The 18,071-nt window shown below is 38.8% G+C and overlaps 1 protein-coding gene across 2 annotated transcripts in view; it reads left to right on the top strand.

Moving 5' to 3' along the window:
• The window catches only part of tmem132e (transmembrane protein 132E), a 505,320-nt gene that overhangs the window by 446,852 nt on the left and 40,397 nt on the right, over positions 1-18,071 (top strand). For both annotated transcript variants that reach the window (XM_042008262.1, XM_042008261.1), the window contains one exon: positions 8,312-8,517. In XM_042008262.1, the coding sequence (XP_041864196.1) occupies positions 8,312-8,517 (206 nt within the window). The remainder of the gene's footprint in view (positions 1-8,311; positions 8,518-18,071) is intronic.

Below are 18,071 nucleotides of genomic sequence, written 5' to 3'. Positions count from 1 at the left end.
AACTCTTCGACTCCTGATCGGTTCCAGAGTTACAGAAGCTTGTAAAAGTGCAGCTGTTTTTCCTTTTATTCATAACAATCTGCAGTTTTAATGGACCTCTTTGGGCTGATTTTTTATATGTTAAAAATAAAAAAGAAAAGACAAATCTACCAAAAACAATACAAAAACAATAAACACAAACAAATCAAAGATGTAAATACATAACATACATGCATATGGTTTCTGGGGTCACTTGTTTTTACAAGACATTTTTTTAGGAGACATAACTATCTGGTCCACCTCAGAGAAATTGATGGTCTTATCTTGGTCATACCTGCCAATAGTGTGATATTGGCCTTGAATTTTAAATATATTTTTTTATTATTTAAAAAGATATTTTCTAAATGCAGTGAAGTTTGTCAGTAAAACACTGAAAATCTTTTCCTTTTCTATTATTTTGTGAGTGTAGAAGCCCGAAGAAAGGTTTGAATGTGTTTATAAATTGGACCAATATTACTAGTAATATTTCACAGAGCAATCAGTTGCAGACTTATAAGGAACCACTTAGTCTCAATAACTTGGATCCAGTGAGTTTCTCCTAACCGAGGAATTCTTTGGTACAAGTCAGCCATTTGTAATAAAGCAGCTAATCACTACAAACGGAGGATGTTGTTAACCTGTACAAAACAAATAAAGAGAATTGTTTAAATCCCAAACAGAAAAGATATTTTTTTAAGGGAACAGTCTTTTGTTGTTCTTCCTGAATTTTCTAAAAGAAGGAAATTAATCAAAATAAAATTAAATCTGGTGTGTGGCCTGATGTTCAATCACATCATCCTTCATAGCTGAAGTGACACCAGATGTTTGAATCTACATCTCTGGATGAAAATAAAGCCAAAGCAGAACATTATATCTTAGATAGACTGTCCCCAGACCCCTCCGTGAAGAAAAAAGCTGTCATGCATCGGCATGCTAGTAACCATGGCAACTGCAAAGACAACAGTGATAGACACCAGTTAGAGAATCCTTCTGGCTCTTACTGGTTGTTTTCATGCATTAGCGGTGCCAGAAGGAGCCACAGGAACCAGATTTTTTTGTTTACAGATTTTCTTCTTAATTATTTCTGTTTTGGATTCCTGGCAGTTTCAGCTAACGTGACAGAAAGTTATTTTTGCTCAAGTTGCCAAATTTTACATCAACCACACAACCCCAACTACAGCTCCTTATTCAAAGGCTGCATGAGAAGGAAACATCCATCAACCAGCAGGAGGTCACCGTATGATCTGCACCAAACTGGCTTCCTGACTAAAATCTTACATTTTCTCCTCATTCATTTCTTTCATTCCAAGAAATCTGAATATGTTCGCTCCAACTATTATATCAAGTCAGGTTAATGGATTTTGTGTGTGTGTGTGTGATTTAGCATCTCTTGATGGTCAGATAGATTTTATAGATTGGTGCCATAAACCCATCAGCTGTTACTGGTTATTTAAAGAGGCCAACATATGTCCAATACATTTCCACTATAATTACCCTTAACCACTCAACACTCTTCATACCATTTTGTACACAATTTTGTACCAGATAATAACTTAGATGCTGGAGGGAGACCAAATGAAATTATAAATTAGACAGACAGCAGAGTTTAGATCAATATATTTCCTGTATAGACTTGTTTCTAGAGGGTGGGGGTCTCCAGTTGAGTTGCATTGTTTTGCACAGTCAATTGAAAAGAACAGGTGTTGCATTGGGATGGCTGGCCTCAGCACGTCATTCATCATTTTTCATGATCCATTAAAGACAAGGCGCCGGGCCGTGTGATATTGAGTGGGCTTGCTTCAGCGATCCTGCCATTGAACTTTCTCGGCTAATTTAAAATGAGCCCTTCAAGCCCGGAAAATACATGAGTCATGACAGTTCAATAAAACAACTCCCAGAATGCAGGAATAAAGGAGCCACAGTGAGACAGGAAAAGCTTTAACACTCCACTGTTTTGTTGTTATTGTTTAAACCACATTCACATTACTGTCAAGCCAAATGCAGTGCTAATCAATTAGAATCACATTTCCTTGTTATAGTTTTTCCTCTTTTCAGCGAGGACCCCAGGTGATTGGTTTAAAATACACATGGCACATAGCTCTTTAAAATCATTTCACATCGCCTATCACAATTCTTAAACAATGTTTTTACCTTCTCTGAGTAAAGCTTCATTTTGAGCCCAGTGTTCTCATTTGGATATTTGCCAACCCACAGGCTGTTGTATTAATTTTTCTTTCCAACTGTGTGAGTAAAAATAGGTGAGAGGCTGTCATTTTTCTTTACCGTCACTTATTTATTCGTCTCTTTCTTCTTTGGAAATAACACGAAGAGCCTATAGCAGATAATCCAATCTTATGTGTGCAAGACAGTGTGTAAGCTCTAGATGTACAAGGTGGGATTGAACAGAAAAAAGTGTGACAGTATGTAAGGAGGGTAGGGGGTATTTGCTGGCCATCATGGACAACACGGCCCTACCTCCACTGGCCATCGTCTCCTGTGGCGTTGTGACTCATGTGACCCATCTGAAGCTGGAGATAAGGTCCTGTGTCTGCACATCACATCTCAGGCCTGTGCACATCCTGCATGCATACTGTTTCCTGCTGAAGGCTGTTTACTGCATGCCTCACTTCCATTCTAGGGTGACACATTTACAATTTGTAGACGTTTACATTAAGCATTTGAAATAAAAAAGAAAGAAAAAAAACACTTGTTTTACACATTTCTTTCACATACAGCTGTGGGTGAACTTGGCTTTAAAAAGAATGATTTAAGTCTCTTTGTACACATTACAGATGATGTTATAATGATTTTTTTTAATTTTTTTTCATTCTGAACAAGTCATGTGCTGAAAACCAACCATAATAAACTGCAAGCTGAGCTTTCAGGTGGGATTTTTCCTTATTGATGTATCATGAGCTGAACAGGAACTACTGGCTTCCTCAACGCTTCAGCCCAGCTGTGCTTCATCTCAGTGATTCAAATACAGTTTTGTTCAGAGCCCTGCTTTCTGTGAGATTTGAACATGTGTCCTTTGGCTTTTTGTGCCATTTAATGAGATTTAAAATAAACTTAAATAAACAGATAATTATTTACATTTCTAGTTTAAACTTCTGGACCTACCTGAAATATATCTTCAGATATGGGAGTATGTGGTCAGTGACATTCGATAATGTTTGAAACGGATGAACCTACTTAGGAACATGAAGTGAGCATAAAAGAGCCCTAACATGTTACACTGAGCTTTAAAAGCAGGGAAGGAAGAAAAAAAGGGAAAAAAAAACTGCTAAAAAGGCACAAAAGAAGAGCTGCTGCAGGATGGGAGACAAGATGAACAAGATTAATGTTTTTTAAGGAATGGTGACACTTAAAATTAGGACATGTGGAGAAGAGAAGCATCATAGATTGTGCTGTGTTATGATACAAAATAATTGGAGTGTTTGTTATGACGTGGTGAACGCAACACATCTTCTTTTTTAGCTAAATATAAAAATTAACAGCATTACTGGATGCAGGCAGCTAAAGCTTTCATAAGGAGGCTGGAGGGGTGATACACCCAGAATGGGAAAGGCTCACTGGAGGTCATGTGGTACCTGATTTTGTGTGGGTTTAGAATTAATGTTAAGTATTAATTTAACCTTAGAGATTTTGTAAATCCATTCTTACATTTCCACTTTCAGCCACCATATAAACAGTGATATCAATTTTTTTTTATGGTAAAATACCTCAGTGTTAGCTCAAGATGGCATGTGTTCTCTTCAGGAGAACCCACCCCAATCCCCCTGAAAAAGGCACTGAAGTTCCAGTTTTCTCAAAACAACAGATAATTTTTGCTCTCATAATCATCAATCCTAGCAACAACAGGCTAATGGGGTCTGGCTCATTTAGCTAACAGAGCCAAATGAACTCACTTATTGCACCGGTCTTGATTGCAAGCACAAATCGATCACATAAAGAAAAACACATCCCAGCACTGTTAGTCATATGTCAGCCTTCAGTTAGCTCTGATTTAACACACATGGTCTCCCTAAATGGACCCTGCATTTGGCAGAATGTATATGCAGTTAGCTTAGTGCAAAATTTAATTTAAAAAAATCTGGGATCATTGTGTGTTTAGTTTGGAAATATGTAAATGTGTTGTCATGTCTTCATCTGCGTCCATTTACACTTTCTGTAAATATTATCAAAATCAAAGATCCTGCAGTCTGTTTAATAAACCTGAAGGAAATCTAAGCGTAGCAGCAGAGCATCAACTGCTTTGCAGTACAGAAGCAGAAGCTCCAGAAACCACCTGTTGTATTCAAATGTTTTAATATTCTTAATCCCTTTGCATCTTAGATTAAATTTTGTACACGTGCTGTGTGTCCTGTGCTGTGCTTTCAGATGATTGGGTAACTTTTTACCAATGATGGCCATTTTAAGTGATTTTTATGTTGACCAATCAATAATATCTGATGGTAAGCCATCAGCAGCTTTGAGTCTGTTCATGGAGCAGAGGTGAGCATCTCCTGCTCTGGAGCTGGGAGCTGGGACTGATGCCGTCAGTCAGAAGGACCGAGGCTATTGGACGGGGAGGGGTCTGAGTCAGCGTTGCTGCTCATTCAGAAAAGTAACATCAGTCTCCAGAAGCCTTCAGTATTACCAGAAAAAGTCTGTAGATTTGTTGCTAGTCACATTTTAAAAAATGAAATCGCTTGAGGGGTCTGAAAACTCACTAAATATAGCGCCCAAGCTGTGATGTGTGTGTCACTGTAATCAAACCAGAAATCGTACACTGATAAACATTCTGTGTTGTTTGGAATGAAAACTGCATTTAAATGCATTCATTCTTTTAACTCATTATTAACACATTATTATTAATAATAATTAATAACAAACGTATATATACACACACACACACACACACACACACATATATATATATAAATATATATATATGTGTGTGTGTACAGTGGTCCCTCAATAACGTGGTTCACCTTTTGTGGCCTTGCTGTTTCGCGTTTTTTTTCTTTGCTTTTTGGGTTTTTTTTTTATGTAATTTTGAATACTTTTTGTTTTTTTACAGCACAATAAGTTCTGTGTCCTGCGGTTTCATTCTGTAATACTGAACTTATTTTTACAAATGTGTGAACTTTGAAGGTGTTTAAATGAGGGATTTTACAGCCTTAAAACATCTATATTAATTGTAAAAAATAAAGCTGACTTCTTTGCAGATTTTGCCTATTGCGGGTTATTTTTTTAATGTAACTCCCACGATTAACTAGGGACCACTGTGTGTGTGTATATATATATATATATATATATATATATATATATATATATATATATATATATATATATATATATATATGAAAAGGGGGCAGACAAATAGAGAGAAAGAGAGGGAGATTAACATAGAGCGATGGTTCTTAGGTTGGTGTTTGAACCAGGGCCAGTTGCATCAAGGGGCTGCAGCCTCTGTCTATGGCACAGCTGCTCTACCAGGTGATCTAAACATAAGCATATAGCTATAATCTGCAGCTCCAGTCTGCTGCTTCTGCTGTATGTGTAAACTTCAGCAGAAACAGCTGTTAAACTTTCCTGCTTCTGCCACCACACGGTGGTCAGGAGACACGGGAGATTATTCCTCCTGGACCGAAGCTCCAGCTGGCTTCAGGTTTTACCCCCTTCACTTCACCGTGGTAGGAAAAGAGACGTAGAACTCTGCTTGCAACCGGAGGAGCTGTTGCATTTGTTGCTGAAGCTTGTTGCAAAAACCAGGCATTCACCACTCAACACACAGTTAACTTTTTCTGCTGCGCTTTCTCTCAGATATTCACGCACTCAGCGCTGCGTCTTTCTCTCTGTCGTTCTACCACCTCATCAACATAAAACTCCTCCAGCCCCAAACAAAAACCCAACTCTTAAAAACAGTAGTTGATTTTGTGCACTGTTCTGACTTAGCGATTAATCATGCACATCCCAACTTTTTATACAAGATGCTTTTTGTACAAGATGCTCACGATGGCCATCCCAGTCAATACAAAGCTAAAGGAAAAAATTTAAATTGTGATTAGATTGGTGCTGTTTTTCTCACTGTTATTAATATTCTTGCTTATTTCAGTGCCTTGTTGATTTTCTACTCATTTCATTTAGACATATTCCCATCTAAAAGACTGGTCATTTTGTATGAGTCCATCTTGGTCCCTAGAAGTCATTTTGCTCATTACCACCCACCCTGTTCAAAGGCTGTAGAGGAGCTGTGACAAACCTGATTAAGGACCTGCAGTGATGACACCAGGTTAGCCTGCCTCAGGGTCTGGAGATGGAAATATTTTCATGTAAAATCAGTGTTACTCTCTGGGACTGGAACATTGTGAGTGAACTGAGTGAGTCAGATAAAAAATTATATTTAATCAGACCACTGTTTTCTTAATCTGACTTTGGTAATACTGCAAAATTGTTAAATAGTGAGCAGATTATGCTGATCTGTGTTTGGCTAAATTTCCAAACTGACTGTGTGAACAAAATGAATTTAATTGCTATGTTAGCCCAGAATACAGATTAACAGAGGACTTGGCAATATTAGTGATGCTATATGAGTGGGGATGTTATTAAAGCATTGCTCACCTACAGGACAGAAGTTGCTGTCTTTGCTTAGGAAATTAGCTAATGTAATGGAAGGCCCTGGGGTGTTTTCACCTTTAAGAACGCAACCAGTCTCTCATTCTGCACCCTCAGACCAGTGCACAGCCGACACCCAGGCAGCTCTTATGCTTGTCCTGATGATCTGTCTCCACCCAGGCAATCTGCTGGCACCATGGAGGATGCCATAGCGCATTAGCAGCAGTGTGACGGCATGTGGTGGCTCAGTGTGTGAAAGCTCTCCTCAGCAAGCCCCCACAGGACCACTGATACCCAGAGTCGCTAACAGCTTTTGACTTGCAATTAGCCAGCCAAGTTTATCAGCAGCTATAGCTCCAGGAGCCAAAGTGGTGCTGCAGCTTGGGCATATTTTCGTGTGTGTGTGTGTGTGTGTGTGTGTGTGTGTGTGTGTGTGTGTGTGTGTGTGTGTGTGTGTGTGTGTGTGTGTGTGTGTGTGTGTCAACTCCACAAACAGCAAGCCCCGCTGTGATCAATCAAAGGTGGCCGGGGTCATTATGTTGAGTTGCTTCTTTCTCTTTTGTTGCTCAGATTGTATAGATGAGATTACATGTCAGCAAGCTGCACACAAAAGGCCTGATTTTGTTGTTGCCCACGAGGTCAAACTTCAAAAATTGCATTAACAGAAGCAGGGGGAAAGATTGTCATCTTTAGAGGTCCCCCCTTCCCTTCCCTGCCCCCACCCTGGCCTGTCTGCATGTGGGAATTATATTACCCAGACCTCCTCCCAGTTATGATGAATCTTCAGCCCTGAGAAGACTGGCCAGCCCGACCTCCATTTGCAGGAGATTAGATCCTCTGATTACAATGCCAGCTACCTCCCAACACCAGATAAATCTTCAATGGGAGCCCAAAAGCAAAGCCCTCTAGATCCGTTGCAGTTAATAATTTAGTGCTGGATGGCGACGAGTATTTATGATGTAGCCAGAGATTTTAGACTCGATGGAAAAGCCTAAAAGAATGGTTTTAAACTAAATTTAGAAAAGTCCTCTCAGTGCAGTCTCATGGACGTATCACAGATAACGTCATATGACATGGAAATGTCCTAAAAAGGTGAAAGTTCATGTGAAATGCCAGCTGAATGACATGTTTGACTTAAAGCTTTTCTTGACATATTACATGTAATTGTTAATTGATCATCATAATGAGAGTGTGAGAGAGGTGGTGGGGTCAGTGACGTGGTTTGAATGACTAATTTGTGCATGCTTAACAAACGCTGGGCTACATAGAGGCACTAATTTGACTGCGTAAAGGATGCAAATGAGTTTAGAGAAGCGCCTGCTCGCAGCAATGAAGAAAATAGTAGACACATTATCTTTTTAAGATCTTTCCTATATAAAAGCTGATAATCCACAGCTATATGAAGCTGATGGAACGGTAACTGGATGGAGATTTCTTAAAACCAGGAGTATGCAAATCCAAAATTATTTAAATACTTTTCTTATGAAAGAACATTTCAGACTAAGTTAAATTATTGGTAAAACTGTGCAATAAAATTTCACATCATCTTCCTGCCTACAAGAGAAAGTTTAAACCCTGAACTGCTCTACCTTCATATGTGCCATATATCACTTCATGTCTTTTAGATTCTCTGACACTGACATGACCATTACCATATAGATGGTCTCTGACTCCTGACCATGATCTTTCCTAGGTGTCCATGAATTGTGACTACGTGTTTGTCAATGGGAAAGAGACGCGGGGCTCCATGAACGCCAGGGTCATCTTCAGCTACGAGCATCTGAGCGCACCGCTGGAGCTCACCGTCTGGGTGCCCAAACTTCCTCTGCAGGTGGAACTTTCTGACAACAATCTCAGCTTCATAAAAGGATGGAGGGTTCCCATTCTGCCCGACCGAAGGTAAGTCAGGGGAAATTATAGTTTTATGTGCCATGAATTTTCTTGATGTAATATTTTCTTAACTTTCATGGTCAATGCGAACATTTAACAAAGCCTAGAAGTTTAGATATGAGAATATAGTGTTTGTTTTGGTTTGCACATGCACCAGATTTGACAAATAATCAGTACAACAGTGAAAATTAAGACCAAAAGTTTGGACAAACAAAGCTTTCCTTAAATGTCCTCGTCATCAAAGCTGCAACTGCAAAACATTTACAAGAGGAGCCTGAAAGGTCTTTACTCTTTGTCCGTTCTCATTTCAACCTCATGGCAAAAGGAACAGCATGAAAAGCACAGAATGTATTTTGGATATTTTGTTTTTGCACATTACCACAAGACTCATTATCCAAAGTAAGTGGAGCTTTGCAGTTTTCCACATTAGTCTTCCAGCCTCCTTTCTGTTATCCAGGATTTTATGGGTACTTGCATGTTTTGGTCCAATTAGACGCTATGCCTCAGGTACAAAGAAGAAACGTAATGAGTGACACAAACCTCTCAAATGCATTTTGAGCTACAAGGTTGTCATGTATGTGTCATACTTGCCTATTTCACACAACAAAGCAGAGACACAGACTTAATTTGACTCTGAGCTAAGAAGACAGAGAGCTTTTCAGGACGAACACAAAGGAGGGAGTTATTTAAGGGAGTTAGCTGCCAGCCAAAATTATGAGTAAAGTTTTTGCTCCTTTTCTGCTGCAGTCTTGTTTCTAATTGTAAATGTTAAACTGCATCAGAAACCTTAGTTTATTCTGTTTATATTCTTGCATTTGCATAAAACCAAAGCCCATTGTCTGTCCGTCAGGTCAATATATGAAAAAGCATTTTCAATCTAACTGGACAGAATAAATAAATAAATGAGCTGTTGCCCTAAAGCATTCAAAATGTAACACCTAAAGATGAGGTGTAATGGCAACAGGGGAGGCAGAACCTCAACGAAGAATGTTTTCTCAGGTTTGGGGGGGGCAAACAAACAATCCCACAGCAACTGTTTAATAGCGACATTAACACTCACACGGGTGGCTGCTATCGTCGTTGCTGGAGTATATCACTGCAGACCGACTCCATTTCTACCCAACCTGAATACAAATGGTGTGTTTACACAGTAGTTTGAAGAATGAAGGAATTTCAAATAAGCCTGAGTGCTTGGGAAACATCTTGCATAGTCTCATTTTTCAAAGATCCCCAATGGGCTATAATAAGCTATAGACGGTATATTATTCTGGCATTCAAAATGTGTCTTAAATGCCCACTTCAGCAGCATTCATTCGTTACTGGTAAAAGACCCTCCCTATTCATGCAGAATCCTGTGGATAAGGAATCATCTTGTTCATGTTTGCATCAGATTTCTGAAATGTTAGACCTCATCATTTAAAAGGTCTGCAATTTGTCCATAAGTCACATTATATTCCTTTTCTTATACTCGGTGGCTCAGATTTCTTTGGTTTGGAGTTGTGTAGCTCCACAGTTCTTACAGCCCATTTACTATGCATATAACTTTCTTTCTGCCTTCATGAAAACAATAATCAGAGACCCCTTGTGAGCCATTTTCTGTTGCTATGATTGTCAAACAGGGAGGCCGGACGAATTCATTTCACAGCAGGTGAAGCATTCCTCTCTCGCTCGCTCTCATTTGGATTAACTGTGAGTGTGTGATATTCTTCACTTTTTCACGTAGTCATGCGTCACATCAGGAAACAGCACACAAAGGCAGAGCCCATCATTCATGCCACATACAGACTGTCGGAGCAGCTGACATGGACCAGAATAGCCTTCCCACCGGAGTGGATGAGTTTCCAGTGCTGATGTCGGACCAAGCATTTCATTTAATGTTACATCATTTGTTTTTCAGTCCCTCGATACAGCAGGCAGCCACAAACTTGGCACCATATTTAAAGATGAACCGTGGTGTGTTTTCACACTAAAACACAATCACTGGTTTAATTTAAGTTGATACCAAATCAGCCAGAGGTCTGAGCTGAACTTGTGTTGCATAAACATCAGTAGCTTCAGCTTAAAAAGACATGTAAAGAAGCAGATTAATTCCTGCTTATGCTTGCATTTCTGGAATGACTGATTAAGTTACATATACTTTGTTTTATAAGCAGCCCACATCTTATTTCATGGGGAATGAGCTAGTGTACAAATCACTATGGATTAAGGTTGGAAGAATATAGAAAAAGAAACATGCTTCAAACATACGACATATAGGCACATTGAGGTTTATGTGGATTGGGCAGAGTAATGGAAACACTATGTCTATGGTCTTGGCAGCTGTGATTATGTCAGTATGTGGAGGGAGGGGGTCATATAGGTTTTTGGACAGTAAATTATTCACCAAGGAGAGATTCCTTGATTACAGCACCAAAACACAGCAGAGATGTTTAATTATGTTCATATCTGATGACAGTAGCTTTTGAACTGCATAAAAAAAAAAAAATGTTATGGAAAGACCTACATTTCAAAAAGTATATTGTAAAAGCGTAATGGAAATGCATTTGTTGCATTTACACGTCACCAGACGCTAAACACGGTTCAGTGGAAACACTTGCAAATCTCAATTGTGCTTTGTCGAAATTTTATAAATATCACTTTAATCTTGCGAAACACTGAAAGAAATGCAGCTTGTGTTGGTCAAACCAAGTGCTCTGCATCTTTGTTGTGAAAACGTGGGAAACCACCATTGACCTGAGACTGACAGTGTCAGAAGGATTTCATCAAAAACAATGACGTCCTTTCAGAGGTCGACTAGGGTCCGTCTACTTTCAGGCTGTTCGTTTTTGTCATTTGAAACAAAAAATGAAAAAAAGAGAAAGCTCTTCAGTTTTCGCTGCTGTCAGGCGCAAACCTCCCATCTCAAACTGTCATTTTTCAAAAAATGAAAGAAAAGTGTATGGTTTCGTAATAACTGGACATAATTTCATCAAACTTTGTATTGTGTTTTAATCATATATCTTTGGTTAAATATTTGTAAAACAACAGACAGACATAAAGGGTGACCAATAGTACTGATTTATGAAGGAAAACAAAAATCACGAATTTTGGACATTAGGAGGTTTTTGCCCGACAGCAGCGTCTTGTTTCCTAAACCATAAATAAAAATTAGATAATAGATCTTCATCCAGTGTCTAGTTTGTGCACAGAATGAAAATGGAAAAAACTAATTACAAGCAGCTTGATTTGATTTAGTTTTTTCATCTGAGAAAAGTCACATGACCCAGAAATGAACTCCGCCCCATGCACACTGTTGACTACACATCTAAAAGTGTGTTGAGCTTATGTCATCATCATGATAAATACACACAAGGAGATATTTCCTGTCTTTGTTCCACATGTGCATTAAGAACATGAAAATTATTTTAACTATAGAAAACTATGTTTTTGTTAACACCTGTATCCATGGATACAAGGCAGCTGAATTGAAAGTGTATGGTTGAACAACAATTTCCTCCATCAATGGGCTCTCGCTGCTCTTGATTACGTGATGTAACCTTTCAATGCGGTTTATCATACTCCCACAAGGACAGAGTAATATCTTAATGCACAAGTCAGGAAATATTTAAGTCGTTATGTATTTATCATGATGATCAACTGAATTTAACAGTTTTGAACGAACATGCAACACATCGAACACGTAGCAGAGATCATTTCAAGTTCAAGTTACATCTCTTAGATGATAAAAGAAGTCAGTCTAAGTGCTTGTTACTCAGTTTTTCCTTTGTCAGTCTTTGCACAAATTTGAAAATGCATAACGGTTCATTATCCAATTTTTCATTTTGGTTCAGGAAACAAAAACAGGAAAAAGATCTTTTTTTTCTGTTTTTTCTGTTTATTTTAACAGAAAAAAACAGACAGCATGAAAATAGTTGGACCAACTCTCCTGTGGTTTAACACTATATGACAGTAGCAACCTTTCTATGTGATCCAGCTGCACTGAGCTCTGGATGTGGTGATTTGGTTGATGCTGGTTTTGCTCTCCGGTCAGTTTTGCAGCTGCTCTTCTGAGAAGTCTCATTATAATGTATTTTAATATTTTGCAGTCACTGTGACAGCTTTCTACTTTCTGCACCGAGTTATACTTCCCAGACTTAGTCTTTCCTTGTCTGACATACAGTCATGACTTTGACCTAGTTCTAAACATTTTAACAGATCCCTGATTTTTGTTACTGAGACCTCAGTTGCTCCAGCTTGTCTTCTATGAAAGTCAGAAAGGGAAACACATTTTGGCATATTCTGATGCACAGACTGCTGCACAGATTGAAAAAATATTGTTTCTCAGAGAACAGCATGTTTGCAGTGCATATGAATTAGATTTATATATCATTGCGGTTCTTGGCACCAAATGTTGAGAGAAATGAAAGCCTCAAACCATCACCAGTTCTCATTTTTGCATACAGCTTCTGTCATAAGTAAAAAAAAAGATAAATAAAAACATTTTTGGCTGTTGACAAGAAAATTGCAAGTAAGTTCTCAGAGACTGGCTTGTCCTGGAACTCTACACTGCATCACAGGGCTGCCAATATTAGACCAAGTCTCTTGGTTGGCTTAAAAGCAGAACTTAATCTGGACCCTGAAGTTTTCTGAACATGCTTGTGGATTTGCAACTGGTTTGGGGTTGTTTCCTTTCTAAGCATACCTGAAATATTACTTTAACAAAACACAAGAGTTGTCAAATGATTAAAAAAATGTAATCAGATATATCAGAATTTACAAATTAATTAATCCTGATTAATCACCATTCGCGACTATTCCTGAAATATGTGTGTTTTTACTGTATTGTATCACCAGAAAGAGCCAATTCTTACAAATATTTACTGTTAACTGAGCTTCCCTTGGGTAAACATCAGATGTCCAAAGGTCAGTAAATGCAGCATTTAATGTACTTCTATATGTTGTTCTGCATCATCTCTACCTTGTTCTAGATTATAATGCAGAATTCATAAATTATCATCTCACCAACCGTTTCCGTGGTGATAATATCCGTCATAAAACCACCAGATGTGACAACTGAAGAACTGCTGATAAAACTAATGATCTGGCTAAAAACACATTTTTTCCTTTTATCATTGAAGTGTGAGTGTTTGTTCAGCAGTGATAAAAGTCCTACAGAGCAGCATCACCCAAAGTAAACACCTCTTGATAGAAAAAATATATATTATTGGCTGTTTTTACACTAAATGATCACTATTCAGTAGTTTTAATAATCAGTTCAATATTTCATCAAATCTAGACATAAAAAAAGATCTCATTTGTGCCCCCCTTTTTCTGGCCAGTGCCCCTGCCTGGTCCCCATTAAAACTTTACTAAACCCACCACTGCATAGTACTTTGTTATTGAAGAACATTACTTTGGGGTAAATATGTACCAGCGTGAAACACGAACTGCTGGTTTGCTCCTCAGCTGACTGATAAACAAACACAACAAGAGAAACAGTACTTCTGACAGAAAAGCCGATCAGCTGATCACACATCTGTCAAGATTCCCAGAACAACAGGAGAGGAGGAGCCATGCTGTGCAGACACAGGGACGACCAGAGAGCCACTACACCAGCCACTGTGTTTGGCTAAAACCCAGGAAAAGTTTTTTTTTTTATTCTTAAATCCATCCATAGAACCGGCCAGCTCATCTCGCCTTCAGACACCTTCATGTTCCGCCATCATAACGGAGAAATGACAGATGTCTTGGTCTTGTCATGCCATGCATGTGTTATTTGCATTAATATTTTTAATTAGTTATTGTCGATAATGCATTATTTTTGACAGCCCTACAAAACACATGTACATTTCGTCCTATATGCATGTGTGACATACTACTAGGTTGAGCAATGTTTACTAAGTTAGCTTATGTTCATGTCTCATGTAACCAGGTTCTTGTGTCTGTTTCTGTTTCATTACATTATACCTTATGAGCTGACTTAAAATTAAAGTTATGCACTTTGAACTTGCTTCAACTTGAGTGTGAAGACTTTGAAACATCTTTTGACTTGTAGAGCAACAAGCTGGACATGTGCCACAATCAAAAGACCAAGGCCAACAATGGCTCACGACCACCATCGTACCAAGATGCCAGGAAGGGAGAGACAGTCATAAGATTTTCATGAACTCATGTCTGATTAATGCTGACACTAACAATAGCCCTGGCATGAGGAAGCAGCCGGTGTTTGTCTTGACCTTGGCCTGGTTTATTTACAGTCCTTATGATGTGCTGTGATAATGAATTATATGACGTTGACAGAAAGCCTAACAAAGCACTGTAAATAACCCCTCAGACATGAGATGGAAAGCAAGATCTCTCGTACAAAGTAATAGCTCGTTAGTCAGCCCAAACACACTTCAAAAGCACCTAATCATGATGATTATCTGTATTGTAAGACAGAATTATTGTCTTTCCTCTAACTCCTCTCAGTCCTCCCATCGCTCACTCTTATCGCTTTTCTTCCTTTTCTCACCATCACTCTGACTCTCCTTTACACAACCTCTAACCCCCCACACTCCCTTTCTTGCCTCCTTAACTCTCTATTCCTTTATGTTGTTTTCTTTCCATCTTACATCCCTTCACTTCTGCAAAGTGACACACACTGAACCTCCACACACATCAGGGCCTCTTGGCCTGCAGTGGGCCTTTACTACAGTGCAAGCAGAATTGCTCACTGGCCGTGTTATCCAGTAACATGCTCTAAAAAAGGAAAGAAAGTGTAATCATGCAGGCAGCCCATGTGCACTGAAGCTCAAGCTTCTGCGCTTGTATCAGAGATTCTAATATGAACGGACAATATTCTTCTGGGGAAGAGAAAATATCAACTTTATTTTCAGGTTCTGACTCTGGAAGGTAAACTTGCAGTGACCTGAGCCAAGTTGTGAAACTCCTTGAGAAAGACTGAGTTTTTCTCTTTCTCTAAACGACCAAGTAACTGAGTGTGCAGTTTCGTTGTCTGCTGCAGAGTTAACGCGCTTACTTTCCAAGAACAACAGCAACCCTGCATCCTGGAGGTGCAGCACATAGAGACTCGCAGAAGCCACATTCAGAGTAGAGAGGTGAACTTGATAGATTTAGATTCCAAAGTTTTCAGTGCACTCCTGTATCAGTTTACCATTTAAAGTGATAAAAACATCACATGGTTGCTTTTGATTTAATTTACTCTTTGGAAATCCATGCTCTTGAAAAACTGTGCCTGTGCCTCCTGTTAGCTCTCTTTAGCTCTGTGGTTTGCAGTGTTATGAAAGTTCATTCTTCTCATGAACTAGTTTAGTTCATTTTTGAGAATAAAAGACTGAACTTGAGAAACATGTAACTAACCAACTAACCTGTTGCTGGAAAGTCAGACCCCTGAAGGCTGCAGGCAGTGTGATTTGGTTTGTTAGGGGCTGTTGCCAGGGGTTCCCACTCTTTCCTAATGGCTTTTTTTAATAGCAAGGACATGCATATATCCTCCCAAACTGGATGGATGCTTCTACTCTGTGTTTCTTGTCGATGAGACTGATGTTCTAACTTGCTTTTTAAGTGCAGGTAGACATAACTTGCATAGAAATGTTAGATATTTACTCTCTGAATCTTCAGCAGACAGTACGTAATATTCCTGCAAGTAACCATAAGCACACGATGCATGTGATGCATACGCTTATCTTCAGCTTCTTTCCTTTCATGTCCACTTGCTATTTCAAAGCAGGACTGCATCAATGTTGTTGAGGAGCGTTGCAGGTTTACTTATGCTTGAGGGTGCAATGCATGATGGGTAACGTAGTGTGAAGTCAGTGTAGTGCCAGTAAAAATGTAGGCAGTAACTGACTGTTACCGGGCCTCAAATAATCCGAACGAGTTTGCATTCAAGTTGTTTTTTATACAAATGTGTTGCATTCAGTTTGCGTTCACAGAAAAACGAACATTTTCACAACACTGGTGGAGTCTTGGTTATAGTTTTTAGGCTCAAAATCCAAAGTCCAAATACATTCTCTTAACAAAGCTCTTGCTGTACCAGAGAAAACATCATGAACCTCACAGGTCCAGGCGTGCTCCTCATGTTAAGTAAATGTTGTTCAAAATAAATTGAATTCCTTTAAATCTACATGGAACTTTTGCAAAATTTGTCATTTTCATGGCACATTTTCTGCTGGTTTTGTGCATGTATCTTTATGATTAATGGGTATTTCTTTCATGCCTCTGCTCCATATTTGTTGTTGACTTCCTTTGAATCAAAATGCATAGCAGGCTGTAGGTATAATCCTGATCGATTTCTTGGGCATGGGTACTTTTAAGAGGCCTGTCGGGATTTTAAAGAGTGATGCTACAGATGTTAAACATTTTCATTTAAAGCTGAAAAATGCTGGAAGGCTGTTGTACAGAAATCGCTGAAATGAAACTAAAAAATTTCTTTCTGCCACGAGTTGGCTCATCGCTGCTCATGTTATAGACTGCTATTTGTTTAGATCTTGCACACGTCCTTGGCAGTGATCACATTTACTGAATAAATGCAGGCACCGCTCATCAAAGAGCAACTATCAAATGTTCTAAGCACAAAAGAAAACAGAAAAACATTTAACAAAATGTCAATTAGAACATAAAAATACTTGCTTTAGACTAATTAACCACTGGGACTCTTCATATATATCTTAAGATTTTAATGCATTTCATATTCCTTCTTCTTTTTTTTTTTATTTTTTTTTTTTTACTTACTCTCAATAGACTTCTACCTTTACTTAATATTCTATAGGTACCGGAAAATATGGAGAAACCTAAAAAGAAATCTACACTTATATGCATAAAATGATCCAAATATCTTTATATTATTAATAGGGTTGTCAAAGATAAATAACTTAAATTAGTATTTAACTAATTTAAGTAATTAATTGCATTAATATTTTTTATCCATTTAACGCATGTGCAGCATGACAAGCCCCAAACTTCCATCATTTCTCTGTTATGATGACGGGACGTGGAGAGGCAAGATGGAAGAGATGAGTGGGATGGCTCTACGGATGGAGTTGAGAATAAGCACATTAATGGAGCAACCCATGGATGTTGCCTCCATGGAGAATGAGGCTGTTTTAACACACACTCTTTTCCCGGTGAGAGGGTTCCACACTGGCACCTTTCCCGTATTTCCTATTATTTTTTAACTCACCCTGCATGTCTGCTCTAGAGGATCCCTGGTTGTCCCTGTTTGCTCCAGGAGAGGAGAACATAGTGGACTTATTCTTGGTGACAGTGGGTATGGCCAGAGTCAATTTATTCACTCCACACTTAGATCTCTCATTACCTTAGCAGCAAAGATATAACTAAGCTCACATTCACACATGAGGAATGGTTGAGCGCATGTCTGGATTATGGAAAAATTAATTTCAGTGTTTACGCAGCACATTGTGATACAAGCCGAAACAACCTGCAAGGTGTTCATGGCTACCGCAGCATCACTGTCCTGATCCTGTAATGGAAGCTCAAGCCCCTGCAGATGTGCCTGTGAAATGGAGGGTACACATTCACTTTGAGTTGGGTTTTATTCCCTGTCCAGATTTTTTTATTTC

Source organism: Melanotaenia boesemani, chromosome 15, assembly GCF_017639745.1.
Source record: "Melanotaenia boesemani isolate fMelBoe1 chromosome 15, fMelBoe1.pri, whole genome shotgun sequence".
Taxonomy (NCBI): domain Eukaryota; kingdom Metazoa; phylum Chordata; class Actinopteri; order Atheriniformes; family Melanotaeniidae; genus Melanotaenia; species Melanotaenia boesemani.
The sequence above is the reverse complement of the archived record's forward strand: the minus strand, read 5'-3'. Positions and strand labels throughout refer to the sequence as shown.